General features: G+C 40.9%; 2 protein-coding genes and 1 long non-coding RNA gene across 6 annotated transcripts in view; 1 reads left to right on the forward strand and 2 right to left on the reverse strand.

The window, feature by feature from the left end:
* LOC119554948 (kalirin) overlaps nt 1–16,472 on the forward strand; it is a 43,739-nt gene extending 27,267 nt beyond the window's left edge. For 2 of the 4 annotated variants that reach the window (XM_037866058.1, XM_037866059.1), the window contains 11 exons: nt 1,605–1,899; nt 1,968–2,025; nt 7,676–7,769; nt 7,841–8,095; nt 12,899–12,964; nt 13,031–13,126; nt 13,188–13,303; nt 13,364–13,480; nt 13,547–13,736; nt 13,833–14,213; nt 14,276–16,472. In XM_037866058.1, coding sequence (XP_037721986.1) covers nt 1,605–1,899; nt 1,968–2,025; nt 7,676–7,769; nt 7,841–8,095; nt 12,899–12,964; nt 13,031–13,126; nt 13,188–13,303; nt 13,364–13,480; nt 13,547–13,736; nt 13,833–14,213; nt 14,276–14,476 — 1,869 coding nt within the window. In that variant the 3' untranslated portion in view covers nt 14,477–16,472. Of the gene's footprint in view, nt 1–1,604; nt 1,900–1,967; nt 2,026–3,583; nt 4,086–7,675; nt 7,770–7,840; nt 8,096–12,093; nt 12,276–12,898; nt 12,965–13,030; nt 13,127–13,187; nt 13,304–13,363; nt 13,481–13,546; nt 13,737–13,832; nt 14,214–14,275 lie in introns of those variants that run through there. The other 2 variants (XM_037866060.1, XM_037866061.1) reach the window with 2 other exon arrangements.
* LOC119554950 lies at nt 9,864–10,378 on the reverse strand. Its single transcript, XR_005219849.1, has 2 exons — nt 10,087–10,378; nt 9,864–10,023 (listed from the first exon to the last, which is right to left on the reverse strand). It is a non-coding gene; the product is annotated as an uncharacterized LOC119554950 (long non-coding RNA).
* Nucleotides 16,473–18,000: 1,528 nt separating the features above from the next.
* Nucleotides 18,001–19,825, reverse strand: LOC119554949 (divergent protein kinase domain 1C). Its single transcript, XM_037866063.1, has 5 exons — nt 19,676–19,825; nt 19,469–19,621; nt 19,264–19,401; nt 18,806–19,014; nt 18,001–18,739 (listed from the first exon to the last, which is right to left on the reverse strand). The coding sequence occupies exons 1-5, from the start codon at nt 19,823–19,825 to the stop codon at nt 18,166–18,168; spliced, it is 1,224 nt and encodes a 407-aa protein (XP_037721991.1). The 3' UTR covers nt 18,001–18,165.
* Nucleotides 19,826–20,216: the final 391 nt, after the last annotated feature.

A 20,216-nucleotide genomic window follows, 5' to 3' on the forward strand; every position in this document is an offset into this window, starting at 1 on the left:
CCCTCGTCACCCACCGCTTGCCTTGGCGACATCATTTCGCCATTTGGCCCATGCCCCAGACCCAGGCCCACCTGACAGGTGTTTCCTCGCAGCCTGCTCCCTCAGTCAGGTTATAACGCCTCCCACATAAATAATGTATGTGAAATAAATATGATCCCTCGGCGCTGGGGGAATTTCATATACCGCTCAAATATTTCAGCCTTGCGCGTGCACAGCACTTCCAGACTTTTAATTGTCTAGTCGGTGGTTAAAGTTGTATTCTAAAATGCAAACTATTGATTGAGCTTTCTGCCAACCTCATAAGGGTATAAACCCCTCAAAAATCAATTTATTGGTTATTTTATTTTTCAAAGATAATGATAATATAAAAAACCAAACTAGTTGTGTTTTTTTTGTTATTTTAATACTCACGTTATTCATTCAATTAAATTTTTTATTTCGCTCTGTGCACTTGCCAATCCTCTGAGGAATCCAATGGCATCGATTGGCGATTAACCACAATTTTCCCATGGAGCCATCCTCCCCGTTGGGATTTAAAGACCCGATAGACGCCCACACATCGACACCCTTGGCAAGACCGCATGTAAATTAATAAACTTGTAAATTTTGAATGCACACAGCCACACGGGCTCGGGTTGCGGGCGGAAGGGTTAAAGCTGGGGATTCTGTTCCGGGCTGATTAGGTGGGTTGTTCTGGTGGCCTGCCGCCAATCAAAACGGACGGAAGTGCTCCTCCTTCCGGTTCCTTGTGCTCCTTGTGTTTTCCGGGGCACAATGGATGTGTGCTGGGCTCGAATAGCTTTCTAATTAGTTCGTTCGCTTTGCCGATGATCCTTGAAGCCCTCAGAGTCCTCGGCCTTTGTTCTGGCGGTCAATCAATAAGGTTCTGACGCCTCATCCACATCCTCCACCTCGACCTCGACCCAAGCCTCTTAACCCGCTGAAGGCGTCTTTGGCACAACGGGTTTTTCTCTATTGTGGCTCATAAAATCTCGTTTAATCATTAGTATGATTATGGTCATTATATGTTTTGCCTACTACTAGCTGAACTTTTGAAAAATTGTACTTTCTTCATTGGAAATCTTTAACTTACTGACTGACTTTAAAATACTGGATAAAATGCATTGTAAATTTTTTTTATGTTGGAATAATGAAGCTAATTTTCTAAATTACAAATATGTTGAACATGTTGATAACCTGCCTCGTACATGTTCATTGGCATGAATAAGGCATGTGAATAAGGCATGTTATCTGAACTTATTGTTCATATTATGTTCATGTTCATATTATAAATACTTCACAATTTAAGGAATAAAATGAATTATTTTAGAAAGGGAATATAAAATAAATTCCTTGGTCGAAACTACATTATAAAAATATTACTATATGTTTATAAATATAAATTATTAATATTTGATATAGTTTATAAATAACATTGCCAATTTAGTTTATATTGCTACTTCTTTTCTTGATGTTTGCTTATTACAAGTCCATTATGAACCCTTTGACATGTATTACTTGGCCCGAAAAGGGTTAACTGCCGAGAACTAAAGCGTCACCCGATATCCGATACTCACCCTTCATCCTCCCTCTTATCCTTCCAGCTCGGCAACCAGGAGGCCACCTGGGTGGTGGCGGACTACATCGCCAGCTCGGGCACCAACGAGCTGAGCGTTAGCAAGGGACAGCAGGTGGAGATTGTCGAGCCGCCCACCGCCGGCGAGCCGGACTTCTGCCTGGTGCGCCTGAATCCCCAGCACGAGGATGCCGCCGTGCAGGAAGGACTCGTCCCTGTCTCAGTGCTCAAACCGCCGCCGGGCTCGCACAAACACGGTTCCGGATCCGGAGCGAATGCAGCCGGAGCAGCGGGTTCGCAGAAATCCGATATGCAGGATCAGGGTAAGTCGTTCGATTTTATATATATGCGTGATTTCCCTTTTAAATTATTAATAATTTGTTTTTTACAGGCAATCGCAGCAAGGCGGATGCCCTCTCATCGTCCACCAAACGCCGCGGTTTTAGCGGGTAAGTAAATAAACGCATCATCTAGAAATGTAGTAAATAAGTTAGTCATTATTACAATCGAACTTCAAGTAGCCCCTAGAAAGTCATTATTTTTTAAATTATTGCCAGATTTGGGCGTTTGACGTAGGTTCGGCTTTATCTTGAAAACAATTATGCTGTGTGGTTCCAAAGGCATCCCTAGAGATTAAAGAAAAAAAAAAGCAATTCTTTCAAAAGTTTTCAGAAATCGTTGTTTGTGCAAAAAAAGTTGCTTAAAGATAAAACACTATTTTATTTTTAACCTCATGGGTGTATTTTGTTTTAATTTTCGGTTGGACTTGCGTTGAATTCCAATTTTAGCTCCGCTTAAAAAATAATAATTAAGATAATTTGTTTTAAATAGTTCTATCTCTTCAACTAGCTTGAACATAGTTCCCTGGGTGTTATCTTTATTTTCTGACCATTTGGTTATTAGCCGAAAACAAGCTCATAAATCGTTTTTACAATATTAATCAAGACCGCAGAAAAGGTAAAAATTCGTGGTTGCAAGACCAAGCGGAGGAATCATCAGTTTCCTTAAAACATATCTCAAAATTGTCCAACGTTTAAAAACATTTTCTTATTTTGGCTTACATTACACTGATCTAATGAGTCATGTAAGGGTATGATACCAGAATGGAAAGTCATGCGGGTGGAGATAAATGGAGGATGGAGTCGGAATATACGTAAATGGGATTTTCCATATTATCTTGAATAAGTCGATAAGAGCAATATTATGAGAAGAATCAACGTTATATGTTATATTTATTATTTATAATAATAACATAAGTTGAAATATATATTTCTTAAGCCAGGAATTAGGGAAAAAAGGTATACCAAGTAAGTAAAGGTATACCAACTTTTTCCCACTGGTGTTATTAACCGCGTGTCGTAGAGCTCAGGCGCAAGTCATAAAGATATAAACACATTTACACCGAACAGTGACAAACAGCAACAACAATATGAACAGCTCTTATGAGAATTTCAGCTGTGAGCGAAAAAAGCTCGATAACAACAATAATCCCAAGAAAACGCTTGGCTGCTCCCAGTTGTTGCTCATTGTTATTGTTTTGACTTTTGTTTTTCGCTCTTTGAATTCGAGTTTAATACACTCGAGGAAATAAAGTTAAAGTAATACAAAAATCGGATTATAGATACACAAATGGTACATAAAAGTTTCGCTTGAGAGTAAGGAATCCAGGTAGATCATAAACCAGTAAAGCATTGGGGGTATTTTAACTTTTAAAATATCATATATCAGTGAGTTGCCTAATCCTATATAGGACAAAATATGTTAATTGATGTAAATGAAAAGTATTACAGAATCTTAAGGATATCTTAAAATTGAACAAAACCTCCAATGCAATTTTTTTTAGTGTACTCACCATGTGTTCCCTTCCCGAGTTTGAGTTTGTTTTTGTGGGTGTGCGAGTTTGCGTTGCCGTCTTCTCCAGAAATCGAAAGCCCCATGGGGAGAACCTTTTCTTCGTTGCTCGCATGGGAACTTTCGGCTCAGTTTATGATTAGACGCACTACTGGAAAGGTCTCTCGATTTGCGGTGCCGGTTCTTAGCGGGCTAAACAATTAACGCCACAGTGTTTGAAGCGCTCACCTCGGCGGGTCGCTTATCTTGGCATGTGCAACAACAACAGCAGTGACTACGGCCACTACAGGCAGTTAGATAAGATGGCCGAAAACGGTTTCCAATATGAAAATGCCACCGCCGAACCAGGAACAACCGCCGCCGGTTTTTGCGATAATAACAATGTGACTTCGAATCCTAATTCGCAACCCAAGTACAATACGCTAGAAATGAAACGCAGTTCGGCGCCCACTCATTCGCGACCCAAATCGATGCGCAAGTTGCTGAAGTCCATTTCACTGAGGGTCACCGATAGCGGAAGCGAATCCTCCCCGGCTCTGCATCACCAGCAATCCCTGGGCGGATTCACCTGTGTCTGCTGTGATAATAGTGATAGTGCCCAGGGAAAGCAAAAAACCTCCGAGCGACGCTACTCCTTCTTGAAGGAAATCAGAAACCGGTAAAATATTAACATGGAATGATGTATTCCAAATCGCTCAAATATTATAAAACATCTAGTTTAATGCAGTAAATATATAATATTTTGGCTCAAGGTCTATTTGAAATTGACCTGCAAAACTCGGGGTTTTTCCCTAATAAACCGAATATCTTAATAAAACAAAGAAGTCTAGCCTTACGTTCAATTAGTCGCCCTCGGCTCAATTGCAATAACAAGCTCCTTGGATATCATGTGGCTCATGTTTTTGTGCGGCTCATCAGCTTCTCAATTGCCCAACTTAAATCAGCCTTAATTCCGTTTTTGTTTTTGCTATATACCCTCAATAGAGGGTATAACGATTGTCAAGCTCAACTGTTAGCATAAAAAGTAGGTTTAGACTTGTTTGTTTACGATTTCTTAACTGCAAACTAATGTCAAATGGCCAATTTAGCTCAATGTTTATGAGTTTAAAGTGGCTTTTAAGTCATTAAAGCAAATAAATATTTTTCTTTTGGAGGTTAACAAGGTATTCCAATTGTTTCCGACAGTTATTGGCTATAAAGTTGTTGGTTTGTTTAAATACACCTTAATTCAATTGTTTATTTTTATTATGCTTTAAGTTCTGAGTAGTTCTGTAAGAGTACTGAAAGGTTTGTGTAGCTACTTCTCGAATTTTGCTTTCCTTTCCTCAAATTTTGTTTGCTCTGTCATGACTGAGATTCAGAAGTTGGTTTGATTTATCGACACCAACGTGTAATGGAGTATATTGCTCATTATGCAGCTGCAGTTACAAATCCGGCACGTACGTTGGCCGTAAAATAGATACGTTGATTGTTGTTTGTCCAGCGGCAATTGAGCTCCATTTAGTTTTTGGGCGAGATAAATTTGCTCATTTATTTGTCCTCCACAGCTCAAAACGCTTTTTGAATATTGTTTGTTTGTTTATTTAAGAACAAGCAGACTGCTCTGTTTTCGGGCAGTCCAACATGTTAATCACCGAAACAAATAGGTAATACCCATAAATATTCTAAGGCATGACAACCGGTTTCGTTTTTCCCACCGGCATTTACGCTAAGTGCACAATTATCCAATACATCTGCGATCGAAACCTGTTGTGCAAAGCTTTGTAACCGATTGAAGTTTACTTCTATCTGGCTTGGAAAAGAAAGTTCTTTAGAAATGTAACCCTTTATAACACGATACTACAGTCTCTGTCCTTAGTCTTAGTCAGCACTGGACTTCGTCATGAGCTGTGAATACGACAGAGATAAGTGTCTGAGGAAAGAACTTCGATAAAGACCATGCGTATTAATCATACGCCTCGTGGGACCCGCAACAAAAGAAGAGAAAAGGGGTACCGATTGGTTTTTGATTTGTTTTGATATCTCGTAACCACTCTATGCGGTATTACTCGCCAGCGATATCTTATAATTGCGTTTTCATTCGAAACTTTATTTTGAATAGCTCTCTTCCATTAAGAGCGGTCTTATCGAGGGGAAAAAAACAATGGCAAAGTTCTCCTGGGAACTATTTTTCTTTTCATTTTTGTTTCTCTGTGGAAATTACACAATAACACTTTCAATATTTGCCCTCTAATTGGGCACTTTGTTTGCTGCTGGCTCACCCGAGTGAGCATTAAGTGATGGTAGTTCCTCCTACCCATATTCCCGCCGAACATGAATATAGATTATTGTCCGGGTCACCCACTATCCTGCATTCCCCTCGAACTTCCCAGCTGTCACTTTGCTCAGGACTCTTTGTCTCAAGCACTGTGTCAATATGCGCGTGTGTTTGTCCAGGATATATGCAAAGGATCGGGGGACTGTCGGGGGTAAAAGCAGGATCCTGCTCAGCAGCGCGTGCTGCCAAGTCCAATGAACTAAGTGGTATTTGTATTCCACCCATACTCAAAGGCACTGCAAAAGTATTTCACAATTCAGGGAAGTATATGGGTATATGTTCAGGGTTCAGTTTAGGGAAATGCGCAAGTAACAAGCAGATAATCGCAAATGTATTACATTGCAAAAATGCAAAATAATTTATTATTATTATTTTATTATAGAATTTTTTTTTTAAGTAAATGCAATATATTTCATAAAATTATAAATTTTTTAAAAATGTTTTTCTTCTCATATCCAAATATTATTCACTAATTAAATTAAGAGAAAAAGCTATTACTAAACATGACCTAACTTATAAACAAGTTGTATTATTTTTTAATTTCTTAGGCATTACTGTTGCTAATCAATTTTTTTTTATTGTGGTGAGCTGTCACCCATACCGCAAAATGCCTACGCTGTGAGGAGTTAAAAATAAATATACATTTTATAGAACATCTTGGTGAAGTGAACCGAACTTTAAGCATATCTGGAATGCCTTCAAATAGCTTTTAGTCAAAATGACCATCAAAATATTTGTTTTGTTTTATTCCCTTTTATAGCACTTAGCAACAATATTCAGACATATTTTTGCCGTGCACAATTTGCTGTCGAGCAGCAGGAGACGGAAACTGCAAATTTGCCGGCTAGCTTTGTTGCATACTTTGCGGCGGCCCAGTTAATACACACCCAAGCAAACATCGAGTACTTTGCTCATGGCAGGAGACACTTTGGCTATTTGCCTAAAACATTACATCAGCCGAATGAATTTTGAATGCGGACAACACAGGCGCATAATAAATTAAATACAATTCCTGGAACCGAACTGGTATCTCGTTCAATTTGACCGGTCGAAAACCGCGTCCCTGTTCTTTGTCGTCTGTGTCAATGTTTATTTTTACTCCGAATTATGTTACATGCCAATGGGTTCCTGAGATCCCCACCGACCCCCACCATTTTCCTCTACCCTTTTTGTGTTTTCTTCGAGTGATATCGATTTTGATAGCGCTTGAGGCGACTAGTTTGCCCGTTAATTAAGCTTTATTAATATTTTATAAATGGCATATTTAAACAGAGCTTAGTTTGCGGCATTGCGGTTTTCACTGCTGCATTTCCACTGACCACAGGATGTTACCAACCCAGTTCGGCCCGCCTAAATGAGCTGTTGAAACCCAAGTCCCCTTCTGACAGTCTTCACTGTGGCTGATTAATGACTTGGCACACTGAAAAGTCGAAACTTGACCCATAAACTTTGCCCCGGACTGGAAATTAATCAAAGGAGCGTTGAAAGAAATATATATTCTTTTACGGTCAATGCGGTAAAAACTTGATGCATAAAAAGTGAGAATGATTAAAACGCAAATTTGGCCCTTAAATTGTGGAATCATAAAACCAATTGTGCGGGGGAGCCCTTAGAGAGGCAAATGGTAATGGGAAAATGAATTGTGCCCACTGTGCGGGCGGCGACAAGCGAACAGCAGGCGGCTTTTGGCCAAGTTGGCAGTCGATGCCTGGCGACAGTCTGATGTTAGCCACGCAGCTGGACAGCCATCAAGCATCTCTTTGTTTTATTTATTTCGTTTTTTATTTGGCCCGCCATGAGAGATGGAGGAACTCGTGCAAACCACAACGTCGATTCGCAAGTTCCTGTAGGCCATCGTCGAACTAAAGTTCTGCCCCAGTATACAAACTGTCATTTAACTGTCGAATTGTTTTGTATTCCGTGTCTTACAGGCGCAACTGGCTGCCGTTGATAAATCGCAAGGGAACGGACAAGCCGCCAAACAGCAAACCGCTGGTGAAGAAGCCCTCGGAGAAAAACCTGAGAGTGAGTGTTTCCATTTAAAGAGCGTTTATTTATATCACTCGACGTTTTTCCATGCTTCCACGTATATCTAGACACCGCAGAAGCACGCCGAGGAGCTGGCCGAGCAGCAGAACCAGCAGCCAGGTGGCAGTCCCGCCACCGTGGTGCCATCCCCGCAATTCCCCAGCTCCACAGCCCAGCATCCGGGAGCGGGCGGGGACTACGAGCCGGACGAGGAGGCCGGCCTGGAGCTGCCGCCGCCCATGAAGCCCATCCAGGAGCCGCACCTGATTGCCAACGGACCGCCCACCTTTGCCAAGGACGCCAAGGAGAGCTCCGGCAACATGGTGAGTACCCATTCGCGGCACGGATTTCTTCAGATTTCCCACAGGAACTGCAAGGGGATGAAATAGCAGGGAGGGCTTGAACAATCTGTTTCTACACCTCATGTAAACCCCATGTGATTCATAATAGCTATTCGATTTATCACAAGGATTTTGGTTAGCAATCAACCTGTCACGGTTACGGGAAAATTTAAAAAAAAAATAACTTAGAAGGAAGTTTGTAATAACCAGGCTCTAGAAAAGAGGTTTAAGATAGTAGAAAGTGTTTGAAACTAGTAGGAAAATCAAAACATTAAAAAATACTGTAATCTGAAAAGACTATTAAATTATTAACTACAGTGGAGGAAAGTTATGTTGTGCAAGAAAAGAATCAAGTAATATTCTCTATATTGTTTAAATGCAAAATTACCAATTAGAATAATTTTAACTTCTTTACTTTTTTTCTTGTAGGTATTTTCCAATTATATACGTTCAAAAAATTAAAATACTTTCAAGCTGACTGAAGCGGGTCACCCTAACATAATATTCCTTCCTTTGTTTGCTTAATAAATTCCAGTGTTCCTAATGCTTAAGTATACACAAAATTAAATGTGTATCAAGCTGACAGAATTTCCCAACCAATCCGTCTGAAACATTGACCCATCCTAACGAGAGTGATATTTTCAGCGTCTCTCTTCCAATCATACACCCAGTCGGGGCTAAAAGTTAGTTGTTTCCAATATTCCTAATGTTTAAATATACAAAAAATTATATTTGTATCGAGCTGACAGAATTTCCCAACCAATCCATCTGAATTATTGACCCACCCTAACGTGGGTGATATTCGCAGCGCCTCTCGACCAATCAGCCGCCCATTCGGGGCTCGAAGTTTGTTTGCTTAGCACGCATCCCCTCTAATATGTGTTTCCCACACAAATCAAAGCGGTTTATTGTGACTTTGGCCCGTTCGTTTCTCCGCCATCGACGTCATCGGCAATCCGAGCACGGTTTTTGCTCAATTAGACCGAATAGGAGGCGCACACACATTCTCTTGATTCTCTGGGGGACTGAGAATCCTCGATTCTCGGGGCAGCCACCTTTGCCATAAATGCGCCACTTTATTTTGTTTACACTCGGAGCAGGAGAGTAATAGACCACCTCACCACAGATACAGATACAGACACAAAGCGGCAAGATACTCGAACTCGCAGATACGACTCATAAATTTCGACAGTCAAATTAGCCCACGACTTGTCGGTTGAACGTGAATCGTGCGTGGGGGCGGGACTTCCACTTGACTGCTACTTTTGAGAGCAAATTACAGGGAAAGGATACAGTCAATGAGTCTGGCTGGCTGATTCATGGCTACGAGCGTGGCCTTAAATTATGCAGAATTCGTTGCACTGTCTTTGCATTTGTGGCACTAAACCAAATTAAGGAGTATATACTATACACTATACTATTCGCTTCAATAAATTAGGGTTACTCAAACATAAGAGGATAACTTATTAAAAGCCAGGCCAGTTTTGCCTTTTTATGTAATTTAGTGTAGGTTTTAGATAGATTTTACCTTACCTTTACTTAAAACTAAAGACAACTCTCTAGTTATGAGGTATTATTTCCCACTGCATAGATCCAATCCAACTGAATTTGTTCATTCTTCTATTTTTCCTTTTTCGCATTTTAGTTAAGTGCGGAGCTGTGCTTTCACAGAAAAGAGAAAGTATGCCAGAAGCCATTTTCATTTGAGCTCTGATTTCACCTCTACTTGTTGTTAAAAATGCAGACATAATTGCGCTTCCATCAAAGCTTTATTCATATTTTATTAAACTATATGGATTCCTGACCATCTGTTGCAATTTAGTTTTATAATGCTGATGATGATAAGTATTTAATGTGCTTTAAAACCGTTTTTATTCTATTAAAACACACTTTTTCCAACTTTACCTTTTCTAGAAAATGATTAATTAGGGAAACCTCAAAAAACTCAAAAATTCAGAAAACAAATTCCTCACCACTCTTATTGACACTTTCGTAATCCCCCAAGTGCTGCATATTATTGTGTCAGATTTTTATGTCGCCATGCACTTAGGGGATTTTAAAGATTGTCTTTGACTCTCTCCTTCAATTTGATTAATGATTCGTTCCTTTTCGTTTCTGTTTGAAGAGCTCCCCAATTCGGCTGCCTCGCATCCATTTCGAGTTTTTCCATCCCGATGTGTCCGTCGCCAGAACGTCGCCTTCTCTATAGCCACTTTGTCCGTCAATAAATTGAATGTCGTCTGGTCTGGTCTGTTCTGCTCCGAGTTTTCTATTTTTCTGATGATGATGATGGCTTATTAGCTGAATTCGCTACACAGAAATATAATTTTCGTGCTATGATCCATATAATGATTTTTATTTAATCTTAGATCATGTAACGATTCTAAAAAATAAAACTTTTATCAGGGTTTTCTTCTACTATATTTCATAAACTGTGATACAATGATATATATATATATGGCTCTTTTTATGTAATCTTGGATCAAACAACTATACTTTTCAAAGTAACAATTTGAGAATATAATAACATGATACTGAAAATGTCCTTATAATAATATTATTATCAGGGTTTTCTAGATATATTCTCCTTCGGTTAGAAATGTTTTTGATCTGAAAAAAAGAGTCAATATAAACTATTTGATACAATTGATTTTTTTCCGTGCTGCCATGTAAATTTTGGGCTGCCTCGAACAAATTGTTTCGCCTTGATGCGTCAACATTTAATTGTATTCTTTCCTGTTTACAAATTCTTTATTTTTTGTATCGCCTGGGTGCGAACTTCTTAACCCAGTTAGGCTTGTGCCAACTTTTTGGCCTACTTGGCATTCGGGTCTTGGCCTTATTCCTGTGCCACCTTTGTTTAGTTCGCCTATTTGCATTGTCATTAATTTTTAATAGTTCTCCTTGTCGAACTTCGCGCCCTTTGCGAGTGCTGTATATGTGTGTGCCTATATACGTTATATATCTGTGGATATATGTGACATCAGCCGGTGCAAGCCGACTTCCTCCCCCTTTTCAAACGGGCTAATTAAATGTCACACCACTTAAATGTGGGTACGTCATTGCGTGGGTTGTTGTTCCTTTGGTTTTAGCTTTTATTTCCCTTTAGTTGTTGCTTTCACTGCTGATGAAATTCTAATGTAGAACCTAATGTCCGCTGATATCAGACTTCCTTCACAAAAGTGGGAGAGCTGGAGACTTAGGGAATCCCCTGAAATCCGCTTGCACTAGTGTAGTTTGTGTTTCGCAAAGAAACCAGTAGCAAGATTAAATAAACTCTAAGAATTCTAATGTAGATTAAATATATACTTCAATTAAATCTTATCTTGGTTCATATATAAATATTGAATCTTTAAAAACTAAAATATTTATTACATTTTATAAGGATGTATTCAACAAGAACTAACTCTTTCACAGCAAATCGGAAATTAAATTGCTAATATAGCGTTTCCGTAAAATCTATTATTTACTATTAAAATATTTTTTAAGACCTTATAGCCGGAGGTATTTCCTTTTCGATCAGTCGCACCCTCTAGAACATTTCGCCGCGAAATGCGAATTAATTTATGTATTTAAGAATTCATAACAACAACAGTGCCGGGCGAATCTACACACACTCACGGGAAACACAAAGAGAGTTCCCCCCGAAGACCGACCGACCTACCTATCTATCTATATCTCTCTGTTTAGCTTTCGCTCACTCGATATACTGTGTGCCACACAATTATTTCAACGCTTTTCCTCAAGTGAGTGCGACGAATTTCTTGGCGGAGCGTTGATTGAGAGTTTCTTTTGATGTCGCAGGGGGAACCACTGTGTGTGTGGGTAAGTGGGTGGCTGGGCAAGTGAGTGGGTGGTGGGTGGGGTGGTGTGGTGCTATGCCTACATATGTAAAACATGCTGGGCAACAGGCGAAACTATTAGGCCAGCCAGTCAGCCAGTCGCTCAGTTCATCGCACGGCGTTCAGTCGCCTTTCGAGATTCTCGCTCGGTCTTCGCATTGCCAAAATGCGTCGCCGTCGCAAAGTCCTTATAAAGGCCACAATTTCGAAAGACAGTTACCCATAGACGGTAGCCGAGAAACAAAAAATTAATAAAAATCCACACTGTGCGCTGGGAATTTTAAGCAACACGTGCCATGAGCTGTTTCTTCCGCTTATTTGTAAGCCGCATTCGCTGTTGTAATTCGTTTTCGATGACAAATTCCAAACAGCTGACCGTTCTTAATCTTATCGCGCAAAAAAACAAGTACATAGAATGAAAAGTTGAGCACTGGAAACACAATAGTTACCCAATGTTATCTCCGCTGACTGGGCAAACTTTTCACCATATTTAACCGAAGGCAAATTTTGGTTATACATTTGGGGTAGCGTGTGTTTAAGTTTGTTATTTATGCAAGTGAAATTAATTCTGGGGGCCCTGTGCGCGAGTGGGAAAACAAAAATAAGCGAGTGATTCAATTCGAGCAGAACATGCAATCGTCTAGAATGTGTTTATTTTGAAAATTGCCACAAAATGATGGAGGTTTTCCCTGAACTCTATTTGCGGCCACGCAGCGTATGCGCAATATACATAGTTTATCCAAAGTTTGTTCAGTTTCAATAGAGATTGTGTTGGCCTTAAAAAGTTATTGAATCGAGAGCCGCCCGGGTGGGAAGGGAACTTTTTCAATTAGCCGCCTGCTGCACAAGGGGATAATGCAATAATCGCTGCTCAAACTTTTTCATTATGCATTTGGCCCGACCATCACTGATTGTTTCCCTTCCTTTTTCTCCACTTTTGCAGGCCAGCACCGGCAAAATGGATGGCAATCCACTATCGGAAATAGAAGAAATTGTCAAGACGACAACGGTAAGTGGTGAGACGAAGGATGCCGTGCAGGCAGGACCTAACCCAAATCTATTTTCCCATCTGCAGGAGCAACACGAGTCGAACAGTCGCGTGGACGGAGGTGGAGGAGCGGAAAACGCCAGCACCAATGGTCATGGACGCTCCCACGACAACAATGATGAGGTGAGTGGATGGTAGGGGAGTTTGTCTTGTGGGAAAACCATCAAATATATGATCTATACAGGGCCACGCTGCGCTCTCGGACAAAGCAGCTGCTCTGAAGAAGCGGCAATGCGTCTTCGCGGAGCTGATGTCCACGGAGGAGACCTATGTGCAGGACCTCAGTGACGTCGTCAATGGGTATGTAGTTTCTCAATTTGTTTGAAAACCCCTAACCTCTTTTCCCCTATTCATATGCAGTTACATGACAGAGATCAACAACGCGAACAGTGATATTCCCATGCCCGAGGATTTGAAGGGTGGCAAGATGAAGTTGGTCTTCAACAACATCAAGGACATCTACGAGTGGCACAAGGAGTAAGTACAGAGAACCCTAGATTGTGCAGCAAAGAACTTAAGAAACAAATTTTGTACTGCTTTCAGCTTCTTTTCGAGGGCCCTGCGCAACTGTCAAAATTCGCCTGCGGATCTGGGACCGCTCATTAAGCGGTCGGCCACCAAGTTCGCTCTGTACTACACCTATTGCAGTAACAAACCGCTGTCTGAGTATATAGTCAGCGCCCACTATCAGTATTTCGATTGCATACGCCAGAAGCTGCGACATCGGCTGGATGTAAGTCGACATGGTCCAATGAGCTTTCCTAATTGGATGTGGCTGTTGAATGTATTATCTGTTATTAACATCTTCCCTTCTCCCTCGAATCCCCAGCTGAGCAACCTGATCATCAAGCCGGTGCAGCGAATCACCAAGTACGAGCTGCTGATCAAGGAGATCATCAAGGCCACAGAGGCAGCCGGGCTGCAAAAGGAGGTGCCCATGCTGCAGGAGGCCTACCAGCAGATGAAGGTGGTGGTCAAGACGGTCAACGACATGATGGTGGTGCTGCGCAGCCTGCAGGACTTCGATGGAGAGATCACCGCCCAGGGCAGCCTGCTGATGCAGGGACCCATGAACTGCCTGGTGGATGCGGCCCAGAGGCAGCGCGAGCTGCAGGTGTTCCTCTTCCAGCAGATCATCATCTTTGCCGATATCGAGAAGACCAGAAACCAGTTTGCCAGTCCCATATTCAAGTACCGATCGCACATACAGGTGAGATGAATAGCTGCACTCCTGCTTTTGAGTACCTAACAATATGTGATTTCCCCCGCCAGCTCAATCACATGCAAATGAAGGAACTGGGCGACTGCCGCTTTCAAATCCGGTCGACCGACCCAAAGATCCCCGAGATGACGATCATCTGCGAGGCGGGGTCGAACTACGCGGCGTGGGTAGACATGCTGAACAAGATCCTGCAGCAGCAGAACGACCTCATCTTCATGCTCTCCAATCCCCTGTCAACCAAAAACAAGTAGAAGTCCCCCGAGGAAAAATTCCAAATGACAAAGCAGGAATGCTTGAAAGCTTGAAAGCAAGCGAGAACAGCAAACGAAAGTATGATAAAATGATATTGTAATGTGTTTTGGGCACAGGGGTTTCCCGTCCGTGCGTCTGTTTTGCGGATCGTTTTGCTCACACCCAGATACACTCGCAACACTCAATCCTAATTTGTATGTAACTTGTAATTGTAATTTATTTATTCGTCATCGCCTGCGTTTCCGTTCAGTCTGCCCTTTTGTTTCTTTTTTACTATTCTGTTTTCGCTTCCGTTTCCGGATTTGTGTGTATGAAACGCAAAGTATTATATGCTCAAGATTACCTTTGACATGGTGTGCATTTTTAACTTAATTAGACTCCTTTGCTGTTAGTTTTACGTTCCACATCTGACTTCTCAACGATCGGCAGTCGAAAACTACTCAGAATCAAAAGCAATTTACATTTTCGTTTCGTGTTTTTATTCGCATTGAACGCAGAGTAAGAGTATAACTATTCTAGCCTTAGTTCGGTACATAGTTTTAGTTTACCTGCTAAATGTTAATAATAGTTTAAACGTAAAGTAACTTGATTTGCTTTGGACAAATGGAGCAGAGATTTGTGTAATGGCACTCATTCGAGTGCGGCATCGTGAAATAATTTAGGCTAACTTTAGTTTATGAATGCAATGCAAAGCGTATTTGCATCTTATGTTTAACAAATAAAATATGTAAGCTTTAAACGTAATCAAAACCAGAAACGATAAGTTCTTAATTATTCTAATTATAATTTATGCCCCAAATAAATCAAATGCCTGCTCAGATGTAATTATTTTTGGTTTCTCGCATCCTTTGCCCACTTTTCAGTTGTTCTTTTCACCAAAACAAAGACAAAACACTTGCAGACAAAGCTGTTATCAAAAATGGTCACCTAACACCTTAAAGATACCACATAAGCGAATCCAAGCTGTATACCCAAGCCAATTTCCGAAGCATGTTTCTCTGTTTGGTGTCTGTGCGTTTATGATGTTAGTTGGTAAGCAGGGGGCGATAGGGATAATGTACAGTGTAGCATACGAGGATAAGGCAGAGTCACTCGGATACATGTGTCTCTTGCAATCAAAGTACTCGACCAGGACCAGGATTTGATTAAACGATTAATGTATAGGACATGAGACGAAGTTACTAAGCGGTTGTTCACACGATACTTTCGAATCGATTTTGTCTCTGAAAAGCACCCACACACACACGGATACCCGATACAGTCTGGAAAATGAATATGATTGCAGTTTGAATATATCAATGCGATGAATAACAATAATGATTTAGCATAGCTAAATGTAGGAAGCGAACATGAAATGTATTTTTTTACAAAAATTGTGAAACGAACCTCCGGCATAATTCGTAATTAAATGTTAAAGTCAGATCAGATTGGATCGGATCTTGGGATCTATGGATCGAAAAGATCGATAGGACAAGCAAACGCACAGTGAGAGGAACTCAAATGGCCACAACATTTTCTACATTTTTGCACTTAACTCGTAGAGCTCTACTCAACTCACAACCGATCGATCGCAACATGTAACATACTGAATTCTTTTCGATTAACTTACGGCACCTGCTGATTAACTAATTGTTGTACTTAAGCCCCCAAGTCGAAATTCTAGATAATTGTGGTAATTAAAGTGTGTGTTTAGTTTATCTAATTACTCTGACTAAATATAAATATACTACATGCAAATGCAACATCAAGTACGCCAGTGCAAGGCGAACAGCATAAAGTAATCGTGTTAATCTGTGTTTTAGCCAAGTAAGCACCAGCTTTTCCCTCGGAAAAGGCCAGTCGAGATCAACAGTTGGCCCGGGCGCAGGCTGCAAATATAATATAAATATATCCAGAAACCAATATGCAAATTGTATGTAACCAACAAAGCATGTAATCTGAATTTAAATTTTCAAAGTGAATAATAATAAAGCAAAAGTAGCTGAATAAACTTAACATATTCAACAGAATCGTTACTAATCTTTCGGCTAGTGGTAGTAAGTGAAATAATATTTTTTTGTTATTTATATGTTTATTGTTTTATAATAATGACATATTTTTCCACATGGAGTCGGCTTATTGAGAGTTCTTAAAATTGAATTGGGCGGGCTTTTACAAGTTCCGATATGAGCCAGCACGACTTAAGAACCAGCTCAACTTCCAAGTCCATCTCCAGTTTTTTTTGTGCATCGATCCCTGCTGCCCCTCCCAAACCCACGTACGTACTTGATCTTTTGGTTCGTTTTTGTCAATTTAATGATTATTTTATTATTTTAAAACAGGTTGATCATCTTTAGTACACACGTTTCAAGGTTTCCTTTGAGATATTATTATCAAAAATGCTAAAGCTGGCGTATTTTTCTGTGTTCGCCGTGTTTGTTCTGGAGTCTCATGGATGCTTGGCGAATTTAGAAGACAACGAATACTGTTCCAAAACGCAGCCATCCAGTTTAGATCTTCTTCCTGAAATGAATTCCAAATTGCAAGCGATTCTGGCTAAAATAGAAGCAACCGAACCAAGTCCTCAGGAAACTGACACGAAAAGTTATGAGAAATCCATCCCTCCGAATTTTCATAAAATTGGTACAAGGTATTTCTATATTGAAAATAATCTTACGCTTCCTTGGATCGAGGCTGCGGGCACTTGTCATCAGATGGGTGGATACTTAGCGGGCATCAAAGACCAAAAGGAATTATATGCCATCCAATTGAAACTGGAAGAAGGTGTTTCATACTGGCTTGGCATCAACGATCTTATCAGCACAGGGAATTTCGTATCAGTAGCCTCCGGAAAGGAAGCGAAAACATTAAAATTTGCTGATAAAATAGACCTTCAGCACATTAAATATACTCATGGAAAGTGCCTTCATGTAAGGGACGTATTAATGAGTCGTGTCAGCTGTGAGGAAAAACACCATTTCATATGTCAAGCCGACAGCGAAATATAGGCCCAAAACAATTATAAAATCACTTTTTCAATTTATTGTACCCCAACTGTAATTCATCAAAACATTTTTATAATAAATCAATATAAATTGGTCACAACAAAAATGTTATAATTAAAATTAAAGGGTAGTATTGGTTTTAAAATGCTGTATGCCGTTTAAAGTGATTTATATGAAGTGCGTTTTCAATTAGGTATTAAATTACAAGGTCAAGTTTGAAAGAGAAGATTTTATAAAATGTTCTGGCGCATCTAACTGCGATTGGGAATGCGCGCTTAAGAATATGTCAACTTAGTAGGATTGGAAAAGCATTTTCTAATTGGTGTTGTGAAACACTGTGCTGGGGTTGATAAATAAGCGGTCCCCAATAGGTGTTGCATATTATAATTAAAAACGAATTTTTAGAGCAGTGAGGAAAAGAATAAACAAATAGATTAAATGTAATTGAAAGCGAATAGTGCCAACAAATGTGTACGTGTTATGTAATGTTAAACCTGAAATTTAATTTGCAAAGTACATAAATCGAAGAGATCTTTAGATGTTTGTAGTCAATGAAAAGCATTTTCTGATTTATTTGGGTTTAATAAATTAAGACTAGTTATAAAAATGCTATCAGTGTTGAGCCAGCTGTGCGCCAATTGATCTACTTTCTGCCGATTGCCGGACCTAAAAAATTCCTGGGCTTCCAGGACACCCGGGTGCTTTCAGACTCCTCGACGCGCCTGCCCCTCGTCGGGAATCTCGGATCCTGCGGACGCAGCCGCTGCCTGGTGCAGTTGCTTCAGCTCGTTGTAGAGCCGCAGGGCGAGCTGCATGTTGGGCGCCCACTGGCGTCCTGGCATTTGGTGCTCCTTGGGCGGCTGGACGCACATCTTGACCAGCTTTTGGAGCGCCTTCGAGAGGCGCACTCCACTGAGCAGGCCGGGCTGGAAGGTCCCACCGCCCAGGAGGATGTGCTCGCAGAATATCTGGAAGTTGTTGTTCTGCTGGATGTGCGTGCAGGACTGCTTCTCCTCGTCGCACATCCCTCGGCAGGAGTGGAAGTGGCAGTCCTGGTGGGCGTGGCACTTGACGCCCCTGGACAATCGCTTGTCCAGTTGGCTCTCCACATAGACATGCTCCGCGCTCTGGTACTTTAGTCTTCTTTCGGAGGCGGTGCCGAAGCGGTTCACCTGCATCTTGCACATTTTCAGTGGTTCCGGCTTCATTTCATCCAGCCGGAAAATGTATTCCATAATATTGAGGGCGTGCTTCAGGCGCTGCAAGCGATTCGAGGCGCTGAAAGGGTGTTAAAAGTAAGCTTATAAGTAATGGGCTTAGTTCAAGGAAGGGCAAATCACCCACAGATACTGCATTATGCTGGGGTTGGACTGCACGATCTGCAGTCCCTCTGTGGCATAGTATGGCCCACAGGAGCCCAGAACAGCCGGGAATATGGACTCCTCGTCGAAGAGCTTGCCCATCATGTAGTTGTTGTCCTTGAACAGCCTCCAGAAACTGACCATCTGCTGTGAGTTATCATCCGCTATTTCCTGGTTGACCAAAGCCCGGATCTAATGGTGAGTTAAAGAACACATTAGAATTGCAATAATTAATCGAATTGTTCTCTTATCACAGGTTCTACCACAGAAATCTCGAGAGATCTAAAAAGGTGCCTTCAAGTGTGCTCTAATCATAGGTGACAACGAGTTTTGTTGAAAATTATTAGGACTTTTGGACTAAATGGATTATTTGCGTTTCAATACTTTTTTAATATTTCAAGCCTGTATAAATTTCCGTGTACAGCTTTCCCCGAGCCTTACCATATTATCATCCAGCGTAACATTATAGGAAAGTATGATGTGCAATTTAACGATCTCATGGAATTCCTCTATCTTGGGATATATGGACTCTCCCTTGTTGTTCGTCCAGCTCAGTTCGTCATCATTGTGCCGGGCCAGCTAGAAAAGGCCATAGATAATCGTAGTCTTGACAACCAAAGCCGGAAACCCGTAAAACCCGACCTACCTTCACCGCATACGTATCTCCGTTCTTCTCGGCCGTAAAGAGTATAGTTTTCATATCATTTAGGGGACACTGGAAGTTGTCGAAGGAAGATTGGGAACCACAAAGCTCTTCACACAGGGAGCCGCTGTACTCATGCTTTTCAAACTTCTGGCACTATTGTTCAAAGAATTAGTTTTTAAGCTGCGAATACAGTTGCTTTCACTTTACCATTAAGTTGAGGCTCCGGTGGGACATCAATTTGAAGCAGAACTTGAGATTGAGGAAGGCGTAGCTGAAAATGCCCACCGCCAGCAGGACCGCAATTAAAACTGTGCGCTGCATTCCAAACCGAATTTTCCGACGCAGGGCGGTCAACATTTTAAACTCCTAGGAATTCCATTTTTTAGCCAATTCGTTTACACACCCCATCGAAGGTACGGGTACATACACTTGACTGTCATTTCAAGTTGACACATCCTTGACATGCGCACAACAATCCTGCCTATCGATGAGTATCGCGACCAGTACTGCCAAGTTATCCTTTTTCTGTAGATACTTTTAACAATATTTTAATGTTCTCATAGTTACCAGTTCACCACATAAAAAGCAGCATGGTTTTTTCACTCCACAAACATATGTATAAGTTCAGATGCCACAGAAGCCATTATTGTTTTATCAAAGGAAAAAAATGTAGGGATATAGTATATGCCCAAAAGTTAAACACCAACGCCGTTATATATATATTTGAATGCATACACAAGATTAACTT

The sequence above is a fragment of the Drosophila subpulchrella genome, chromosome 3L, assembly GCF_014743375.2.
Source record: "Drosophila subpulchrella strain 33 F10 #4 breed RU33 chromosome 3L, RU_Dsub_v1.1 Primary Assembly, whole genome shotgun sequence".
NCBI classification, from domain to species: Eukaryota; Metazoa; Arthropoda; class Insecta; order Diptera; family Drosophilidae; genus Drosophila; species Drosophila subpulchrella.

Bases quoted from the DNA above. Each gene is read 5' to 3' on its own strand.
- LOC119554949 (XM_037866063.1), bottom strand. From the start codon at position 19,825: ATGTTGACCGCCCTGCGTCGGAAAATTCGGTTTGGAATGCAGCGCACA. The intron at 19,622-19,675 runs GTAAAGTGAAAG...TTTGAACAATAG, and splicing joins ACCGGAGCCTCAACTTAATG to TGCCAGAAGTTTGAAAAGCA. The intron at 18,740-18,805 runs GTGGGTGATTTG...ACACCCTTTCAG, and splicing joins CCCAGCATAATGCAGTATCT to CGCCTCGAATCGCTTGCAGC.